General features: G+C 47.2%; 1 protein-coding gene across 1 annotated transcript; it reads left to right on the plus strand.

Moving 5' to 3' along the window:
* Positions 1-1,953: 1,953 nt before the first annotated feature.
* On the plus strand, positions 1,954-17,562 carry LOC119441835 (alpha-L-fucosidase). Its single transcript, XM_037706465.2, has 4 exons — positions 1,954-2,277; positions 6,225-6,445; positions 15,924-16,165; positions 16,792-17,562. Exons 1-4 carry the CDS (start codon positions 1,954-1,956, stop codon positions 17,346-17,348), a joined length of 1,344 nt encoding a protein of 447 aa, XP_037562393.2. The 3' UTR covers positions 17,349-17,562.
* Positions 17,563-17,882: the final 320 nt, after the last annotated feature.

Raw genomic sequence — 17,882 nt, forward strand, 5'->3', positions numbered from 1 at the left:
ACTAGCGTATTTCGAGTCTTATTTTAACCCACCGGGTTGGCTCAGTCAGCTAAGGCGTTGCGCTGCTCACCACGAGGTCGCGGGATCGAATCCCGGCCGCGGCGGACGCATTTCGATGGAGGCTAAATGCAAAAACGCCCGTGTGTTTGCGTTGTAGTGCACGTTTATGAAAGCCAGATGGTCAAAATTATTCCTGAGCCCTCCACTACGGCGTGCCTCATAATCAGAACTGGTTTTGGCACGTAAAACCCCAGAAAGAAGAGTCTTCTTTTACATCGCCAGAACATCGAACCAACGAGCTCAAACTGTGACAAGTGTTCGACTTGACTACAAGAACACAGAATCTGCAGCAAAGTGCATTGCTGTTTCAGCTAATATGGTACTGAACTGCAAAAAAAGAAGAAAAGAAAAAGAAAAACTGCATTGCGGATACCTTTAACCGAAACAGAAACAAATTTTCACAACAAATTTTGAGTCCTTTCTTCACGAAACTGGCGCTTTTTGTACAATCCTCATAACAAAAGGCTTTGCTTTGAGCACTATAGCTGACTTTAATTCTGAAATTACAGCATGCCCCGCTGAGGCCACTAAACTAAAAGTTAATTATTAAGATATTGCTACCTAATAGCTGTATCTGTATTATAATGCGAACTTTGATATCCGGAATTGCCTTGAAGCTTGATCAGCAAACGTTTTCTTAAATCAAATACTTTGTGTTTATTATTCTGATCCAGACGGTGCAGAAGCATGCGGCACATAAAAAGCAAGCGCATACAAAACCAGCACTGAGAACGGCGCGTTGCGCCCCACGTTAATGTGTTGATGCTCGACGTGATATTTGCCGACCGCTTTGGCGTCATTCGATTCCAGTTTCCATTTCTTAAGCCTCGGATTCCATTAGAACCGCGTACACTTCCTGAACTAATTCGGGAGGTGTTACTGCCACTTCGGTATTCGTTCCGCAAGTTCGTTATGGCGGCGTCCGACATTGTCATTCGTCTCATATAACGCATTGGAACAAATTGGCAGCAATTATTGCACTTGTGAGATAGGTATATATAGTGCATGCTTTCTGCTCGAGAGGGCGCGGGACTCTTCCTGCGGTGGATTACGCACTCACCCGTTTTCCTTCCATTCTCTTTCCGTGGAATTCACCTTTCCGCTGAGATGGAAGCCTGAAGTAGTCAGCCAATCAGCCAATCACCATTGCACGCGTGCAGCTCAGAATCCCATGGGTTCGCTGACCCAAGCGCCGGCCTCGCAGTATACGGCTGACTGGCAATCCCTGGACTTGCGCCCGCTGCCCGCCTGGTATGACGAAGCTAAGGTGAGTTTCGTGCTCTAATAAAGTCATAACGGTAGCGCTAGCAGTCCGCATAAAATTTTATGTGTCGGTGAAATTGTCCGAAAGCGCTCTAGAACGCGAGAACAAAGAATCAAAAGGGGCGCACTAACATTTTTAAGGCAAAGCACACATATTCTAATCATTTTTCGTTCAAACAATTACTCCTCCGTAAGTGATCTGTACGGTGAATCAAACTACACCAGCAATTGTAAGCGAGAAGGTACAACTACCTCCTGTGGTATGGCAGTGGCTATAGCATTCAGCTACTGCGCCCGAGGTCACGGGTTCGACTCCCGTGACCGCAGTGGTGGTCGCATTGTCATGGAGGCGAAAATTAAAAAAAAAACGCTTATGCGCTTAGATTTGGGATGCGCATTAAAGAATTCCAGGTGGTCAAAATTAATCCGAAGTCCTCCACTATACGGTCTCGTGCATAGCCCTGGAGTTTCTTTTGGACGTTAAACTCTATGAATCAAATCAAAAGACACACTGGACCGCAGTAAAGATGACCCAGCCGTTATCATTATTGTGTACCGCTAAGATAATTAATAGCCCCTGAGAAAGTTCTGTACACACTGTGCCAGACCTGAATGTAATCGCACCATAGAATGAAATTCCGGAGAACGAATGAGCTAAAGATCCACGTATCCGATCCCCAGGTGGGCGTGTTCGTGCACTGGGGCGTCTACTCTGTGCCGGCCTTCTATTCGGAGTGGTTCTGGTGGCACTGGCAAATGAACCGCACCGACGCCGTCGTAGACTTCATGGCCCAGAACTACCGGCCCGACTTCACGTACCCGGAGTTCGCGCCTAACTTCAGGGCGGAGTTCTTCGACCCTTACTACTGGGCGCATCTGTTTAAGAAGGCAGGCGCACGCTACGTGGTGCTGACCAGCAAGCACCACGAGGGTTACGCGCTGTGGCCCTCTAACGTATGTCCTATTATCATTCATTCATTCATTCATTCATTCATTCATTCATTCATTCATTCATTCATTCATTCATTCATTTTCTCTTTCTGTCTTTCTTTCTTGCTATTTCATTTTTTTCACCTGCCCTTCCTTCGTTCCTTTCATTTATGCATTCATTATTCCTTTTCTTTCTACTTATCTCACTCTTTTCTATATTTCTCCTGCCGCATAATTTGCCTTTCCTCGCAAAAGGACTTGGGCGATGAAGTAGAATGTGTGATTGACCCCAGACTAAGCCTTTCAAGGAACGCATAAACCAGTGGCGTAGCCAGAAATTTTGTTCGGGGAAGGAGGGGGGGGGGGGGGGGGGGGGGGGGGGCTCACGTTGCAACTCGGCCTCCTCCTTATAGAAGTTGTCGGGGGAACAAATAGACGAATAATAATTGCATTGCCATTGCAAATGCCATTGTATATTAGATGCTGCACACGAATTATTGAACGCTAAGCACTGTTAAGACAAGTGAAATATGTATTTTGTCATAAATGAATATGTTCGTATGTACCAAAAATTGTGGCTTAAATAACTGATATCAATGCTTCCGCGTTTTCTTTTTTTTTTTGTCTATTTAATAAGTAAAGAAAATATCACGCGAACTTTAGAACTATATCAGTTCAAAACCAGCAAAGCAGTGCATGCAGCTGATATGAAAAACGTAAAGGCCATGAACAGAACAAGTTGAGGACAAATATTTTGATGAATCTTTGTCATTCAATAACCTTGTTTACATTTTTGTACATATGCAACGGCTCAGGAAAAACCTCAATGACGCTGTCCTTCGTTTCAATAGATTGCGCAGGAGCAGCTGTTACCGGTCGTGTATTGTAATTACACCGAGATTATAGTCCCAACAATTGAGTATGTACATATAAAAAGCAGAATTTCCGCAAAATATACCTTAGAAATGCGAAGATAGAATGGAATATACGCATGCGAAGATAAAGGTAAAAAAAGTGCCGCTGGAAACCAAGTTCACTGCTTGTATACACAAAACGTCGCAACAAGATATTTAAGTATACAAGTATCCAATAAATCTACTTATCTAAGCAAACGTCACTGTATATAATGCGTCAAACAAGACAAATAAACATGTTGCGCAGTCACAGATAGTAAACTTCACACATATAAAGACAGACAATCCAGGAAAGAACAAAACTATGCATGATCGCAGATATCGTGATATGCATTTGGGCTATGCTGCGATCGCGACAGCACCATGTGGCTATAATAATAGAAAAAGAATGCAGAAATCAATACAAAAATGTGTATTTTAACTGCCTGCACAGCGGCAACAATTATTCTGCACCCCAAATTAAAGAAGGGTATTGCTTCGTTTCAAAAAAGAAGTAAGAACATGTAGCTAAAAAGGAAAGAAAAGGACACACGAAAGCCACAGATGATGCGGCAAGTTTAGATACCCAATATCCGAGTGCGTTTTTGGGAAACGCTCCGTGGGCCGGGCTTTCAATGAGCAAGGTCAGTCAAAATTGGTTATTCATGTCCTCGTAATTTTCGTATTCGCATGACAATTTTGATCATGATGCTAACTGTTACAATAAATGGTGAAAACTTTCGTGGTTTGAAAAGCTAATGAACAGTCATACGTTTTCATAATAACGAGCTTGTATAGGAACGTGAAGGAACAGATATTTTTATATGCATTGATTTTTGCTGCTTCGTTATCTAAAGGACAAACTTCACTCGACGGGGAAGTTTAGCGAAGCGTTCAATAGCTTCGGACACCTTGATGACGACGTCTCTGTGGGCGTATAGAAGCGCCAGCATAACCATGCGTTCCTCAGACATTGTAGAGCGCATGTAGTTATTTAGTAATCTCATGTTTGAAAATCTCTCGGCGCTGGCAGTGGCACTGGAAGGGTGACTGTAGAATCTACAGCAGTTTGTACACATGTATATGTAACCTGCAGTCGCAATGAGAGAAGGCTATTCCTGTGCTAAAACTTAAAAACACTTCTTCGATATCGTTGACATCCTTGTTTAGGTATCTTGCACAAACAGTATGCTGTTCGATTCCAGCAATATCCATCGTTTCGTCAGCAAGTCCGGAGAAGCAGCCTGCAGCGTTTACTTTTGCATCTAGGCTTTCTTTGATAATTTCGCCACAAATTTCTATAATTTGGTTTTGTACATCTGGGCTTAAATACGAGGCATTACTGGGGCAACTTGCCAAATGGTTCTTCCGATATGTATCTCCACAATCAGCTCGCATGCGAAGAAGCGCTCTGAAAATACGAGTATTTTCAGCGGGGGCTTCGCTTAAATCCATAGGACCACTGTCGCTATGGCCACAGAGAGCCAGGCTTTGTCGCCCCCAAAAAAGAACTGTCTCAATAATAGGCTGTTAACTTTCTTCAGTTTTCTCTTATTTTACTTCGCCTGCCCTGGTCCAGCTGATCGATCACATTGGGCACGCTTCCTGAATATGTTTGGAGAAAATTATCAGCTGCCAGCTGACAGTCACGGTGATATTTAATATTTTCCTGTGTGTGGAAGATTGCGAACACGTGCTTCCATTTCTGGAACGGCTTGGACACGAGGATTCCAGTGCGCGCATGTTGGCCCAAGTTTATAAGAACATTAAAGCCATAAAGTTCCAGAATTAAAAATCTAAAGCACGCCTTTGGGAATTTTAGTGCACCTTTCGCGTCAAAAGTTTATGAGAGCTTTATACCCATCAAGTTTCGGAATTGAAATCCATGCGCTCCTTAGATTCGGTGGCCGCTGCGAGATGCCGCGACGCGCCCACTCGATATCGAAAAGCCCTTGAAACTTTGCGCTCGGCTGGGGCTCCATGTGACTCCAGGTGCATGGGCATTGCCACGAAATCCAGCCCGAGTTCGTAATGTTCGCGCCGAAATGTCTTTTCGAGAGTCAAAAAGACATTGTAGACAAAATCCAGAATGATTCCCGGCGCCGGTGGTTGTTTTTGACGGCGGTACATGACAGCACGAAAAAATTTTGGGGACGCGACCTCGTGCTCAGCAGCGAAACACTATGCACTTGGCCGTCATCATGTTCTACCTATTTTAATAGGCTGTTTCATGATTTTGCTTATTCGACCTCGCAGTTGAGCAGCTGAGCTCACTGTTGAAGTACACGTCATGTGGTTCGAAGTAACCATTCCCCCACCAATTACAACCTTTAAATGAAGCCGCTTTCTTGGAGTTTCGAAACAATGCGTTACGTTCATGAGCCACGTAGTACATAGAAGACGTAACGACCAAGCTGAGTACATGTAAAGGTTTCTAGTTTGCTTGCTTTTTTGTCTTTTTTTCTTTTCTTTTATTTTCTTTTTAGCGTTGTTTTCACACGTGTGTCACCAACAAGCAACAGTTAATGGCAATGGTTGCATCGCAAAGGTTAAGCGGAAGAAAGAAGAAACGGACTGACAGAGTGCCCCTTACGCTTAGCGCCAAAATCAGACAACTATGCGCGAACAGCCTAACATGGTACTCTGCTAAGCAACCGTGATTATTTATTCGCATGCCAGATTGTTTCCCATTCACTGCGGATGAAAATTTGTGCCGGGAACGTCTATGGGCGTGGCCTGTATCCTTATTCGACAACATAGAACAGCTCAGTTGAACCTTGTCTTGCCCTCGTATCCTCCATGCCAAGACAAGGCCAGAGCAGCCGCAAATATGCACGATGTGGACGATTTCGCAAAAGATACAGGCCACTAAAAGAAACAGTTAAGCAGTATGTGAAGATGTTTTTTTTTTCTAATATTTCATAAGTGCGGCAGTTATTTAGGCACAGGCACTACAGCTATATTTCAGTGCTCCAGTGAGCGAGTGATGTTAGCAGGTAGTTGTATAAGGCTGTTGTTGGTACGGTCACACGTCAACCTGTCAAATCCCACTGCATTCTCCGGTATAATCGATCGAAGGTCTCGTGGAATTGGAACGCCAGGGATGTGGGTCCCCGGCGAGACCTGGTGGGAGACCTGGCCCGAGCCGTACGCGAGGTGGGCGGCATGCGCTTCGGCATCTACTACTCTCTCTACGAGTGGTTCAATCCGTTCTACCAGCGAGACAAGGCCGCCAGCTGGACGAGCGACGACTATGTCAGGGCCAAGGTCACGCCCGAACTCAAGGACATCGTGGAGACGTGAGTTGGACGAGATGGCACAGAGGGAGAGGGAGGTGTTCCAGCTGACTGAACTGATGCTACGTTCGTGCTGATGGATAAGGGAACCACTTAATTTGTATGCAAATGTAGGCTGCGCACCAGTCGTACGAGATCAAACACTTGCATCCTACGAGCATCCGCAGAATAGACCGCGCTATATACTTTAGAGGCTTTGAAGCAGCCAACGCAAAGGTTATCATTCGTTAAATTGAGTCGACCAGATAAAACAAACACAGTGGTTATACTAATGGGAGAGGACGGTATTCTGAACACGAGGTCAATCCTGCGCTCGCTAAATCCGCAATATATCTCATCCAAAAGACAGGTTGTCGAGTTTAACGTCCTGAAACTGCACAGTACAATGGAGACATCTGGATTAACTTACACCTCCTGAGGGTCTCTAACGAGCCACCCACCAAATTACGGGACATGGACGTTTTCGCATTTCGCCCCCATCGAAGTGCGACCACCGCGGCCGCGATTGAACCCGCGACCTCGTGTTCAGAAGCGCAACAACCGCCGCTGTGGCTTAGCGGTTATGGTGTAGCGCTGCTAAGCACGAGGTCGCGGGATCAAATCCCGGCCGCGGCGGCCACATTTCGATGGGGGCTAAATGCGAAAACGCCCGTGTCCCGTGCATTGGGGGCACGTTAAAGATCCCCTGGTGGTCAAAATTAATCCGGAGTCCCCCACTACGGCGTGCCTCATAATCGAATCGTGGTTTTGGCATGTAAAACACCAGAATTCAAAGCAGCGCCACGCCATAGCCACTGAGCCGCCATCGCGGCAGGTGTTGAGCCAATACCAAGGATTTCGTGACACTATGGAACCGACCAGAGACGCAGCACTGTTGATTCCGATATATATACGGCGAATTAGTCACCACGTGTCCAAAGTAGCACCTAGAGATTTCGAATAGGGTCGAACGTGCCTAAAGGCTTTGCGCTTGCTGTTCGCATCGATATTACAGCTCTGAAACATGACTTATAGCAAATTAAAACAAACATAGTTACAGATCTTTCTCTGCTTTCGCTTGGCTCCCGCTAATTGTGAATGATGCGCCACGTGGTCACACATCTGAATGATGCGCGCGTCAATTGTCTCGTTTCCAAATCTTGGGCATTCTGGTCGCGACTCCTCAAGCAACACTGCGATTTCCTCGCCGCTGCCAAGCCCGCGCAGTTAGCGACCTTGATCCTCCGACGTTGTTATTGCGATAGCAATTATATGGACATTCCAGGGGCATTACTGCTGTCGCCGTCGCCGTGAGGTCCCGTATACAGTGCAAGGGCGATAGCATCGTCGCCTTGCCCCGTATGCTGTATGTGCAAGTGAAAGGGTGCGAGGGTGAGCCGACGAAGGCGCCTCAATCTCGCGCGTGCAAGGGAGGAAAGCGGGGACGAAGCGCGCTGTCTTCCGTCGCGTGCGAGGCGCCGGGGGAGGGGAGGGAGGAAGGGCTGCGTATTGTGCGGCCGCGCCAGCCCTATCTTGAAAACGATATACGATGGGGTCAGAGTGCGCCGTGTGCCGATAGTTTCGTGTGCGCTGTGTTCTCGCCGCTTAGTTCGCGTTGAAGCGAGAGGCAGCACGAAGGTCAGTTCGCTCGCCGTTGCTGCTAGGCTTCCTCACTGCAGCATTCTGACAGCGAGTTACCGCGGTCATCAAGTGAGATGTGTTCATGTTTGCTTGTGCGCGCTTGCTTGCTGATTTTAATTCGTAAGCGAATGTTTACAAGTTTATACGGCCGATAACAGTACTATCCTTACTTCGTATAGCTGTCTACTAATTTGCTATCGCAATCCATGCTTCTCCTTTAGGGCAAAACTGCGACTTTTTTGCAACCATCACGGTCAATCTCGGTTTGCGCGCCGGACCCTTCATCGCATGGCAACCTTCCTGGACGGAGCCATCTGTAGAAATGAGCTTTTCAGTCGTGGAGTAGTTAACATCTGCCTTTGTGAGACTGCGGCTAGCGTAAGCCACTTCTCGTTCTGCACCGCCATGCCACTGAACGAGAATAGCTCCCACACGCACGTTGCTGACATCTGTGTGGATTTATGTGTCAGCTTGTTCATCAAAATGAGCGAGGACAGGGGCCTTTTGTAGTCGCCTGCGCAGTTCTGCGAACGATTCCTGATGTCCTCTCGTCCACTCGAACGGTCTGTCTTGGCGTGTGAGTCTCGTTAGTGGTTCCACGCTCCTTGAGACGCATTCGACAAAACGACGGTAGTAAGCGCAGAGGCTTAAATACCGCTGAAGAGCCTTCTTGTCTCTAAGACATGGTAACTCCGTGACGGCAGTTAGCTTCTCAGGGTCTGGCGGAATTCCCTGGTGGCTGACCACGCGTCCGAGAAACTTGAGCTCCTGAAAGCCAAAGTAAACACGGTGAATGCGGGACATGGAAATTCAAGACGATGAGCAACACGAGAACAAGGTGAAAGCAGGAGCCAGCGTTTCGACAAGTGGACTTGTCTTCTTCAAGGCAACATATGCAACAAAGCCAAAGTGACACTTTTCCGGCTTCATGGTGAGGTTGACGTTGCAACGAGTATACCCTTAAGCCGTTCTAGGTGTTCATCAAACGTTCTTGAATATACCACAACGTCGACCAAGTAAACTAAGTATGTCTACCATTTCATTTTAGCGAGGACAGTGTCCATCATCCGCTGAAATGTAGCAGGTGCGGAACACATACCGAACGGAAGAACATTGAATTCGTGTAGTCCGTCAGGAGCCACAAACGTCGTTTGCGGTCGCACTTGGCTACTATAATCTGCCAGTATCCTGATTTGAGATCTAAGGAGATGATGAATTAGGCGTGGCGATGACGGTGAAAGGCATCATTGATCCACGGCAAGGGATAAACGTCGCGTTCGGTGATTGTTCAGCCGTTTGTTGTCGAAGCAGAACCACAGTGTGTTGTCTTTCTTTTTGACTAAAACGACAGGCGACGCCCACGGGCTTGTCGACGGCTGGATAACGTCATCGTCATCGTTTATAATTTCTTTAACCTGGCGCTTAACCTCTCTTTCCTTAGGCGAGACGCGATATGGATGCTGACGAACAGGGCGTGTCGACTCGTCTGCCAGATTACGATGTTTCGTAACAGATGTACGAAGAACTTTAGACTCATTTGAAATACACTCAGAGAAGTCCCTCGAAAAGGTTTAGTAGTTGCTTCTTTTCAGATTCTGACAAGCAGGAATTAACGTGTATGCGGCGGGTCAGGCTGTCAGCATTTTTTCGGATCAGACGACGCAGCTTCCAATGAACAAAGTTCGGAAACGGCAGCAATTTTATGGAGGAAGGTTGTATCTGTGCCTTGAGTTACGTGCTGATACTCGTTGCTGAAATTTGTCAGCAGGACGAATGAGCGGTTGTTCTAAAGCCGGACGAGCCATCGCGCAATACCATGTTGTCGTTCGAGCGACAACTGAATGCTTGCCTCAGCTTCGTAGTCATCGAATGTGTCGCAGGTTACGAGTGTCAGCAGACTACTTCTGTTAGCTGTCAGCGACTATTCGCAAAGCGTTATCACGATTATGCCTGTCGTCGGCATTGCTCGCTATTGTATGTGTAGTAGAAAAGGTCACCCGTGATTCTTTTAAGTCCATTATGGCCCAATTAACCAGCACGAAGTCCATTTCGAGCATTAAGTTTCTCGAACAACTGGGCAAAATAACAAAGTTCCCTACGTACGTAAACCCACGATTTTTTACCCGAGCTGTACATTTTGCCCAAGGGAGTTATGAGGTCACCTCCGGCAGTAAGGTCATGCAACCCAGTGCACTAGCTGCTTATAAACTTTTTTCAGGTTAGCGGCAAGTTCTCTGCCAATAACCAAGCTGTCCGCGCCAGTGTCGATTAAAGCTGTGACTTCTTTGTCGTCTACGCTTACTGGTACATCCGATGTTACCATGTACCTTGGGTCACCTGAATGTGTTTGAACGTCGGTCCGTTGTTGTCGTGGTCGTCGCTTTCACCGCAATGGAGGATATTCGGTGCACTCGGCGTCAGCGGCCTCACCTCCGAAGGTCGCTGAACTCAGTTTTCCCGGTTTGCAGGGCTGGGCGAACGGCGCCTAGAGGCGTCTCGAGGGAAGACACGACTTGGCGACCGGTATCGTGACGGAGCAGGTGACGACGAGCGAGGCTCATGCCTTTGCTGTTCGAACGAATTGTGACGACTTCCGAAGAAGCTCTTGGTCTCCAGCGGGCGCTCACCAGGTCGTGGACGAGGCGCATTCGGGGAGAACCCACGGAGAATCACGCGACGATAGGGACATGTCTTGTAGATATGGCCGGCTTCGCCGCAATGAAAACAGAGGGGGCTGTTGTCAGAAGCATGCCAGACATCACTCTTCCTTGGCCTAGACTCGTTAATGAACGGTGCGGTGCCTGAACACTGCTTCAGTATGTTTCGCGGTGCGCACGACGTTTGAGGGGTTATGCAGCGATGGACGTCGTACGGCTTCCGCATAAGTCATTCAAACTTGCTCCTGCTGATGTGGTGTCCCGTAACGTTCACTAACTTGGGTGGCTTGCCTGATGGCGTCTCGCGCCATCACCGCCACAGAAATTCACGCGACTGCGGGCACGACCACCTGCATTTTCTGGAGTTCTTCTCTTATGACAGCCCTTATCAATTCTCTCAGGTCACAGACGTCGCTTCCCAGTGTCGCGTTAGCGATGCCACTCGAAAGTGCAGTCATGTTTCGGTTGAACTGTCTATTGCGATGTTATAGAGCCATTTCCATTGCAGTGGCTTCAACAAGAAAGTCCGCATGCGAAGTCGGTGGGTTGCGGATAAGGCCGGCAAAAATTTCCTGTTTTACACCTCGGATTAGGTGTCGGATCTTTTCTTTTCGGACATCGAACCATCTGCACGCCTGAAGAGCCGAGACATGTCTTCAGTATACGTAGTCACGCTCTCATTAGCAGCTTGAATTCTTGCCTGGAGCACAAACTCCGTTCTCTCCTTTCTGTACGCGCTGGTGTGTGCGGCGACTAATTGCCAACAAAATTCGTCCCACGATGTCAATATCGCCTCGTGGTTCTCGAACCACGTCTTTGCAGAATCCCCTAGAGCGAAGTGCACAATACGCAGCTTGCGCTCTTAGGACCAGCCGTTGAATTCGGCTAACCTTTCGAAGTGGCCAAGCCAGTCTTTGACGCCTTCAACAGCACCTCCGTGGAACACATTGGGTGTCTGTGGGTGATGCAAAAGGATCTGCCTCGGAACTGCAATCGCAGCAATAGATGATTGGTGCATCGTCCTGGTAGGATCAGGTAGCAGACCGCCCTGTGGCTGGAACCCCTGAAGACGACGGCTGGTACGCACGTGCAGGGGTGAGCTCTGTCGGTCTATTCACTGGCGTCGAGTCAGGAGCACGCTGCGTCTCCGGCGATCGTATCATTTATCCCGCACATCCACCAGAAAATGGCATGGAGTTAATTAACAAGCGCTTGCCGAGCGATGGTCTTTCTTTCGTGATGGCCGACAATCGGAGAAAAGCGCACAACTGCCCACTTCATCGTCCTCACTCTGGCTACCGGCGGTTAAAGTGGGTATAATACTTCGCGTCAATATATGAACACACGAGCACAGCAGTGGATTACAATCACTACACCACGACTATAATCAACTGAATAACTATAGGCAAGGAGTCATTCAATAAAGCTCTCTCGCTTTCTTTCTCTAGGAATGAACATGTGTACTCTGGAACGACCGCCTGAGCCCGCAGCCTTCTCTACGACTAGCTGGTTCTCGGACCACAACAAATACCCGTCCTGTTACCACGTATAGTCTATCGTATCCCTCGGCATCCACCATGGCCGTACGTGTGCGGTGAGACAGTTACCGCGGTTTTCCTCTTGCGATAGCCACATCCTCCTCCTCTCACCACACACACACGCACACCTACCGCTCGTACTTGAACGCTTGCGCGCACTGCTTCTGAGCAGCTTCCCCTCTAGGTGGCGACATCATCGCTCGACACCACCGTCTATCGGGGTCGTCTGCTCAACTCAGCATATACAGCTGTCACAGTAAACTGCTTGTTTGTTATTTTTCTGCGGTACCTCTTTACAGAGACCATAACAGAACTAATAGCAATACTTAATTTGGAATTTTCAACGAGTGCGCAGATTTTTTTTTTTTTTTACTTAGGTGCAACGCGCGCGTTTATTGGAATTCCTCTTGAATAAGACGTAGGCCAGAAGCGAATCCAGAGCGAGGGTGGCCGTACCAAGCGAAGACAAGAAAAACGATCTTGTAATTCAGCCTCTATAGACGGTATCTTTTCCAGGCGAAGCGCAAAGAGTCTGTCGTGTTTTCATTAACTTCTGCATCTTGCGTAGCTTTCACACAACCTGCAGCGAAAACCGCGTCAGTGTGAAAGGTGTTGAAAAACGAGCTTCCGTTTCCGAAATCAGTAGCCCCCCCCCCCCCCCCCCTCTCCGGCAACTGTAATTGTTTAACGCTTTCAAAACAATAAGACGAAGACTTACGACGCTTAAGATGACGGCGACGTTGACCGCAGATGGGAGCATTTCAAGCAACGCAGAAACCTGTATATTTACAGCTAGCTTGGTGAGTGCGTATGTAATTGGCTCTGATTAGGTATCGCACTCAATAAAACTATAAAAAGCTACGCTAAATATTAAATAACGAAGTCTCAGGGCAGAAGCACTACTGCGCATCGTAAGCACTTGTTGTGCAAGTCTGTCGTATTGCATTTCTTAGTAAACCGCTGAGTGAGCAGTAAGCTCTTTTCCTCTAAGTAGATGACACTCGCTCGTCGCCTAGTGAATACATGTTTGCTTGCCAGTGCAGCGCTCTAGCACATAAACAAAAAGAAATGCACACGGACACAGGTGAAAGTGTTCCTTGGAGGGATCGGGCAAGAGGGAAAGGCGGATGCTGGTAACCTGAATTTCTTTTCTTTATTTTTTTTTTTCACAATACGCTCGAAGATCACCTTTAGCCTCTCTCCAAGAAAGAAATGATGACGACGACAACGACGACCACGACAATGATGATGATGAAGGTGCTGGTGATGACGATGACAATGCCAAATTATGAGTGTTATTGTATCTATCGAATTTCACTCCTCGCTGATAAAGAATAAGAATGAAGCAGAAAAGCATTATTATTTTGTTTACTTTTGTTTAGGGTTTAAAATTCGTATATATATATATATATATATATATATAGCGGTATTGCCACATTATGCTGGTCTTTCGTGTCAAGAGTGTGTCCTGTCGCTCTTTGCTCGCCTTTTGGTTCTGTGCCCTTTCACTTCTTTCAACAGTGTTCAGACTCAAGGAAAGAGTGCACCAACCAATAAGTGTATAATGTTTAATGACGCGTCGACTTCCACATGTGGAAACTTAGTTCGTGGTGAAAACAGTGCTGGAACAAAGATAAGCTCCCAGTTGCTGGAACGTGTGGTAGCTCTGAGATATATAGGTTGTTGTTGTTTTTTTTTTTTTTTTTTTAGCTGCACCAATTTCTTTACATCACCTGTTACAAATAGCACAATTCTAACCCTTGAACTAAATTAATGGACATTACTTCCACGAGCAATCAAGTGCGGAATTGACTAGTAAACAAAATTTCAATAATTCAGTTTTTACTAATTATTTACTGCACACTGCAATCTATACTGATTATATCTAGTCAATTTGCGATGCATATCGCCTTGGAACGAATAGAAGAGGATGGCACCAGTTTCGAGATATGCGCCGTCAAACGTGCTGTAAAAATGTACTGTTGTTCCACTTACTTTTTTGTAAGAAAATGCTGTTTTATGCATTGAATCACAAAACTGGAACGCCAATGCATTTCGTCAGACACTTTGAAAATAATATCTTGAAACTGGTGTAGTGCTGAGAATTCATTTAATTAAAGTTGATACTATCGCCTTGCGGACTCACCAGCTACAATTCGTAAATTGCAATATGTACCGTAAAGTGATCAATTAATAAGTTCATTTGTGCAATTATGTTAAATATTTAATGAAGAATTTTGATTTCTCGTAGAAGTAATGTCCACCTCGTCGACTAATTTAGCACAATTGTTCTATTTGCCAAAGGCATCTTTTTTTTTTAATTTGGTACAGCTAACAAAAAAACAATAAACAAAGAAGCACCTGGTATAGTGCTCATGTTCACTCGATCCTTCCCACATAGCTGTTGATAGGTTCAGGAGCCCTGCATTTATTATAGACTGTTGGAACCCATCTGGAACACCAGGAAGTGCGAAGGCCGGTTTCATCAATGTGTTTTCCTGTAGGCTGATGCGTCGTTTCAACTACGCGAAATAGTCATCGCCCTCATCGAGGAGAGATGCATTCGTGCCGTATTCCCGCTTTCGAAAGTGGCTCATTAAGAATTTGTGACAGTTGTAGAGACGTTGGCCCATAATTCAACCTTAAAAGCTGCGATGTAAGCGAAGATACAGATCACTGTTTCTTATAGTACGCAAAGCCAGCGGTCTCCGCTTACCGCGGAGATGGTAACAGAAAAAGCGAGAGCATGCAGGGTTCATATTGTGAAACACTTCTTGAAGCACTTCGTCATTGGCTTCTGAGCTGCCACACCACTATTATCGCCGGGATCAAAGACTTGACGTGAAGATCGATAAGAAAACAACATGACTGAAGAAGAAAAAAAGTCATTCCAAACGTCGATATTTTTGAGAAATTTTCTTTCTTCGAGATATGCTTCCAACTTCGTACGCCGAATTACCTTACACCGTTTACAGGTGCCACATGTTGTATTGATTATTTTTTGCGTGTAAATTGATTTTTTAATCATCTTTCACACCGAATGGTCGATCGTGGCGATAACGGCGATGCGGCGACGAGCACACCACTTTTTGTTTGGATTTTGTTTTTGTTTTCATATATTTTCTCGCCCTTCGTCGTTGGCTACCTGATCGGCGTGTCGCCGTTATAGCCAAGACCGACAACTCCATGTATGGAGAGATGAGCGCCCGAATTCACGTCACTACGCTATCTTTGTCATGGCAGCCTTGTCATTAGGTATGTTTGTTAATATTCTGGGGTTTTGCGTGCCTGAACCACGACCTGATTATGAAGCATGCCGTAAAGTGGGGGCACTCCGGATTAATCTTGACCAACTGGAGCTCTTCATGTAGCCTGCACCTAAATCTAAGTGCGCGGGCATTTTTCTATTTTGACCCATCGAAATGTCGTCGCCACTGCAGGTAATCGAACCTGCGACCTCATGCTTAGCAGAGCAATGCCATGGCTACTATAAGCTACCACGGCAGATGGCCATGTTTGTTTCGTGCCGGTTAGCGCAGCTACAAGGTCGTCCCGCCTTTCCAAAATAATGCATCATTGGCGCTACGTGCACATACTCGTAGAACTGCACTCTGTGCGACATGAACCCCTTTAAATGTTAGTTCTTTACCGCTAATCTGAGAGCAGGTACCGGCCTGACGTGATTTGGTCGGACGGCGACTGGGAGGCTCCGGACACTTACTGGAACAGCACGCAATTCCTCGCCTGGCTCTACAACGACAGTCCCGTACGAAACAGCGTGGTCGTGAACGACCGCTGGGGCATCAACACCAGCTGCCGACACGGCGACGTCTACGCCTGCCAGGACCACTACAATCCGGGAAAGCTCGTGCCCCACAAGTGGGAGAACGCCATGCCGCTGGACAAGGGTGAGTGTCGTCCGACGCTTCAATTCCTGGTTACCTTTCTCTTAGGTTACACGAGTGTAGATTAGAGTCCGGCGTTTTAGAAGGGGCTCACGCTTTCTCATGGGAGATACGGGAAATGAGTGAAAGTAAGGCCACGTACAAAACAGATATTTTTTTTTTCACTTTGCGGGAACACAAGTAGCATTCACGAAATGTGTACAAATGAGTAATGCATTACTAGATTTGTAATCCGTCATATACAAATATAGAAATGAAGTTTCAACGGGAGCAATATTGTAACGCACAAGTTTCATGCTGGCAGCAGAACATTAGGTCAGGCAGAGATCAGTTTCTGTCTCGCTTACATTGCGTACACATACGAACGCTCAAACAGCGACAGATAGCTAGAGAAGCCAAGTAGCTCGTGCTTGTGTATTTGTTTTCCTGCCTCTGTAAAACGTTTCGCGCTTTCACACAAGATGCTTCCAAGCCAGTTTATCTTTCACAACCCGGTGTCATCACTTGACAGACGTAGACGCCACATCTCGGCTTCAGTCGCGCCCTTCTCGGCATCCCCTATTCGACTAATCTCACGCGCTTCACAAATACAACGAAGCGGACTTCAACGGCAGACATTTCGCACGCAGGCGACAAGAACGCGGGTGGCAGCTGGGGCTACCGCCGGAACGTTCACGTGACGCAGTACCTCACCATCGAGGAGCTCATCTACGAGCTCGTGTCCACAATCAGCTGCAACGGCAACCTGCTCTTCAACATCGGTCCCGCCAGCGACGGCACCATCTCGGCCGCGTTCGAAGAGCGCCTCACGCAGCTCGGTGCCTGGCTCGCCGTGAACGGAGAAGCGGTGTACGGTTCGCGGCCGTGGAAGCACCAGAGAGACCAGCTTGCGTCCCAAGTCTGGTACACGTCCAAGCCCGGCCAGCCACCCGCTGGACCCACCGTCTACGCCTTCGTACTGAAGTGGCCCAGAGGAAGCAACCTCACGCTTGGCGCCCTGGAGCTGACGGACGGAGCTAACATCACCATGCTCGGAGTTCCCGACCTCCGGCTTTCCAGCGCCGTGCGGAAGAACACCGAGAGTGGAGGCGGAACAACGGCGTTGGTGGTCACGTTGCCCCCTCTGACGCCGGACATCCTACCCACACCGTGGGCCTGGGTGCTCAAGGTGGAAGGAGCGGCATGAACAGTTTCGTCGGCTCGTTTGAGTCCCCGTTTGTATATGCATGCATTCCCAAGAGTGTGTCACAATGCATTATCGGTGCGTCAATTCACGAACGGCACTCGAACAGGGGCTGCACCTATAGGGAAGTTTTAGCGATTGCGTGGTCTAAATGTTTGCGTGAAATGAGTGGTTCAGTGGCGGAGTCCTTGACGCTACGTGAAATAAATGTGACGCGTCTACGCTAGTGCATTGTCTATATTTCTGCTCACTTGCTAACTTGTTTCACTTGCGGGCTATGTCCATCGCTTATTCTTTGCCCCAAAGTGATTAAAAGAAATGAAAAATAAAATGGGGCAAGCCCACACCACCTAGAGGTATGGCAGGTATAAAACCAATATAAGATAAATGAAAAGGGGTTACCGAAGCAACCCAAAAGGAAATTGTGAGAAAGCCAATCAAATTTTTAAAAATTGGTCTCGGAGGCAAGCCAGTCAATTAGGAAAAACAAAATGCCAGCGCGCAATTAGTAAACAGTAAAAAGGGAGGAATGCAGGA

Source organism: Dermacentor silvarum, chromosome 2 (assembly GCF_013339745.2).
Source record: "Dermacentor silvarum isolate Dsil-2018 chromosome 2, BIME_Dsil_1.4, whole genome shotgun sequence".
Taxonomy (NCBI): domain Eukaryota; kingdom Metazoa; phylum Arthropoda; class Arachnida; order Ixodida; family Ixodidae; genus Dermacentor; species Dermacentor silvarum.

Coding starts and splice junctions, on each gene's coding strand:
- LOC119441835 (XM_037706465.2), top strand. CDS start 1,954: ATGAAATTCCGGAGAACGAATGAGCTAAAGATCCACGTATCCGATCCC. Junction 6,446..15,923: donor CTCAAGGACATCGTGGAGAC/GTGAGTTGGACG, acceptor ATCTGAGAGCAG/GTACCGGCCTGACGTGATTT. Junction 16,166..16,791: donor CGCCATGCCGCTGGACAAGG/GTGAGTGTCGTC, acceptor TTTCGCACGCAG/GCGACAAGAACGCGGGTGGC.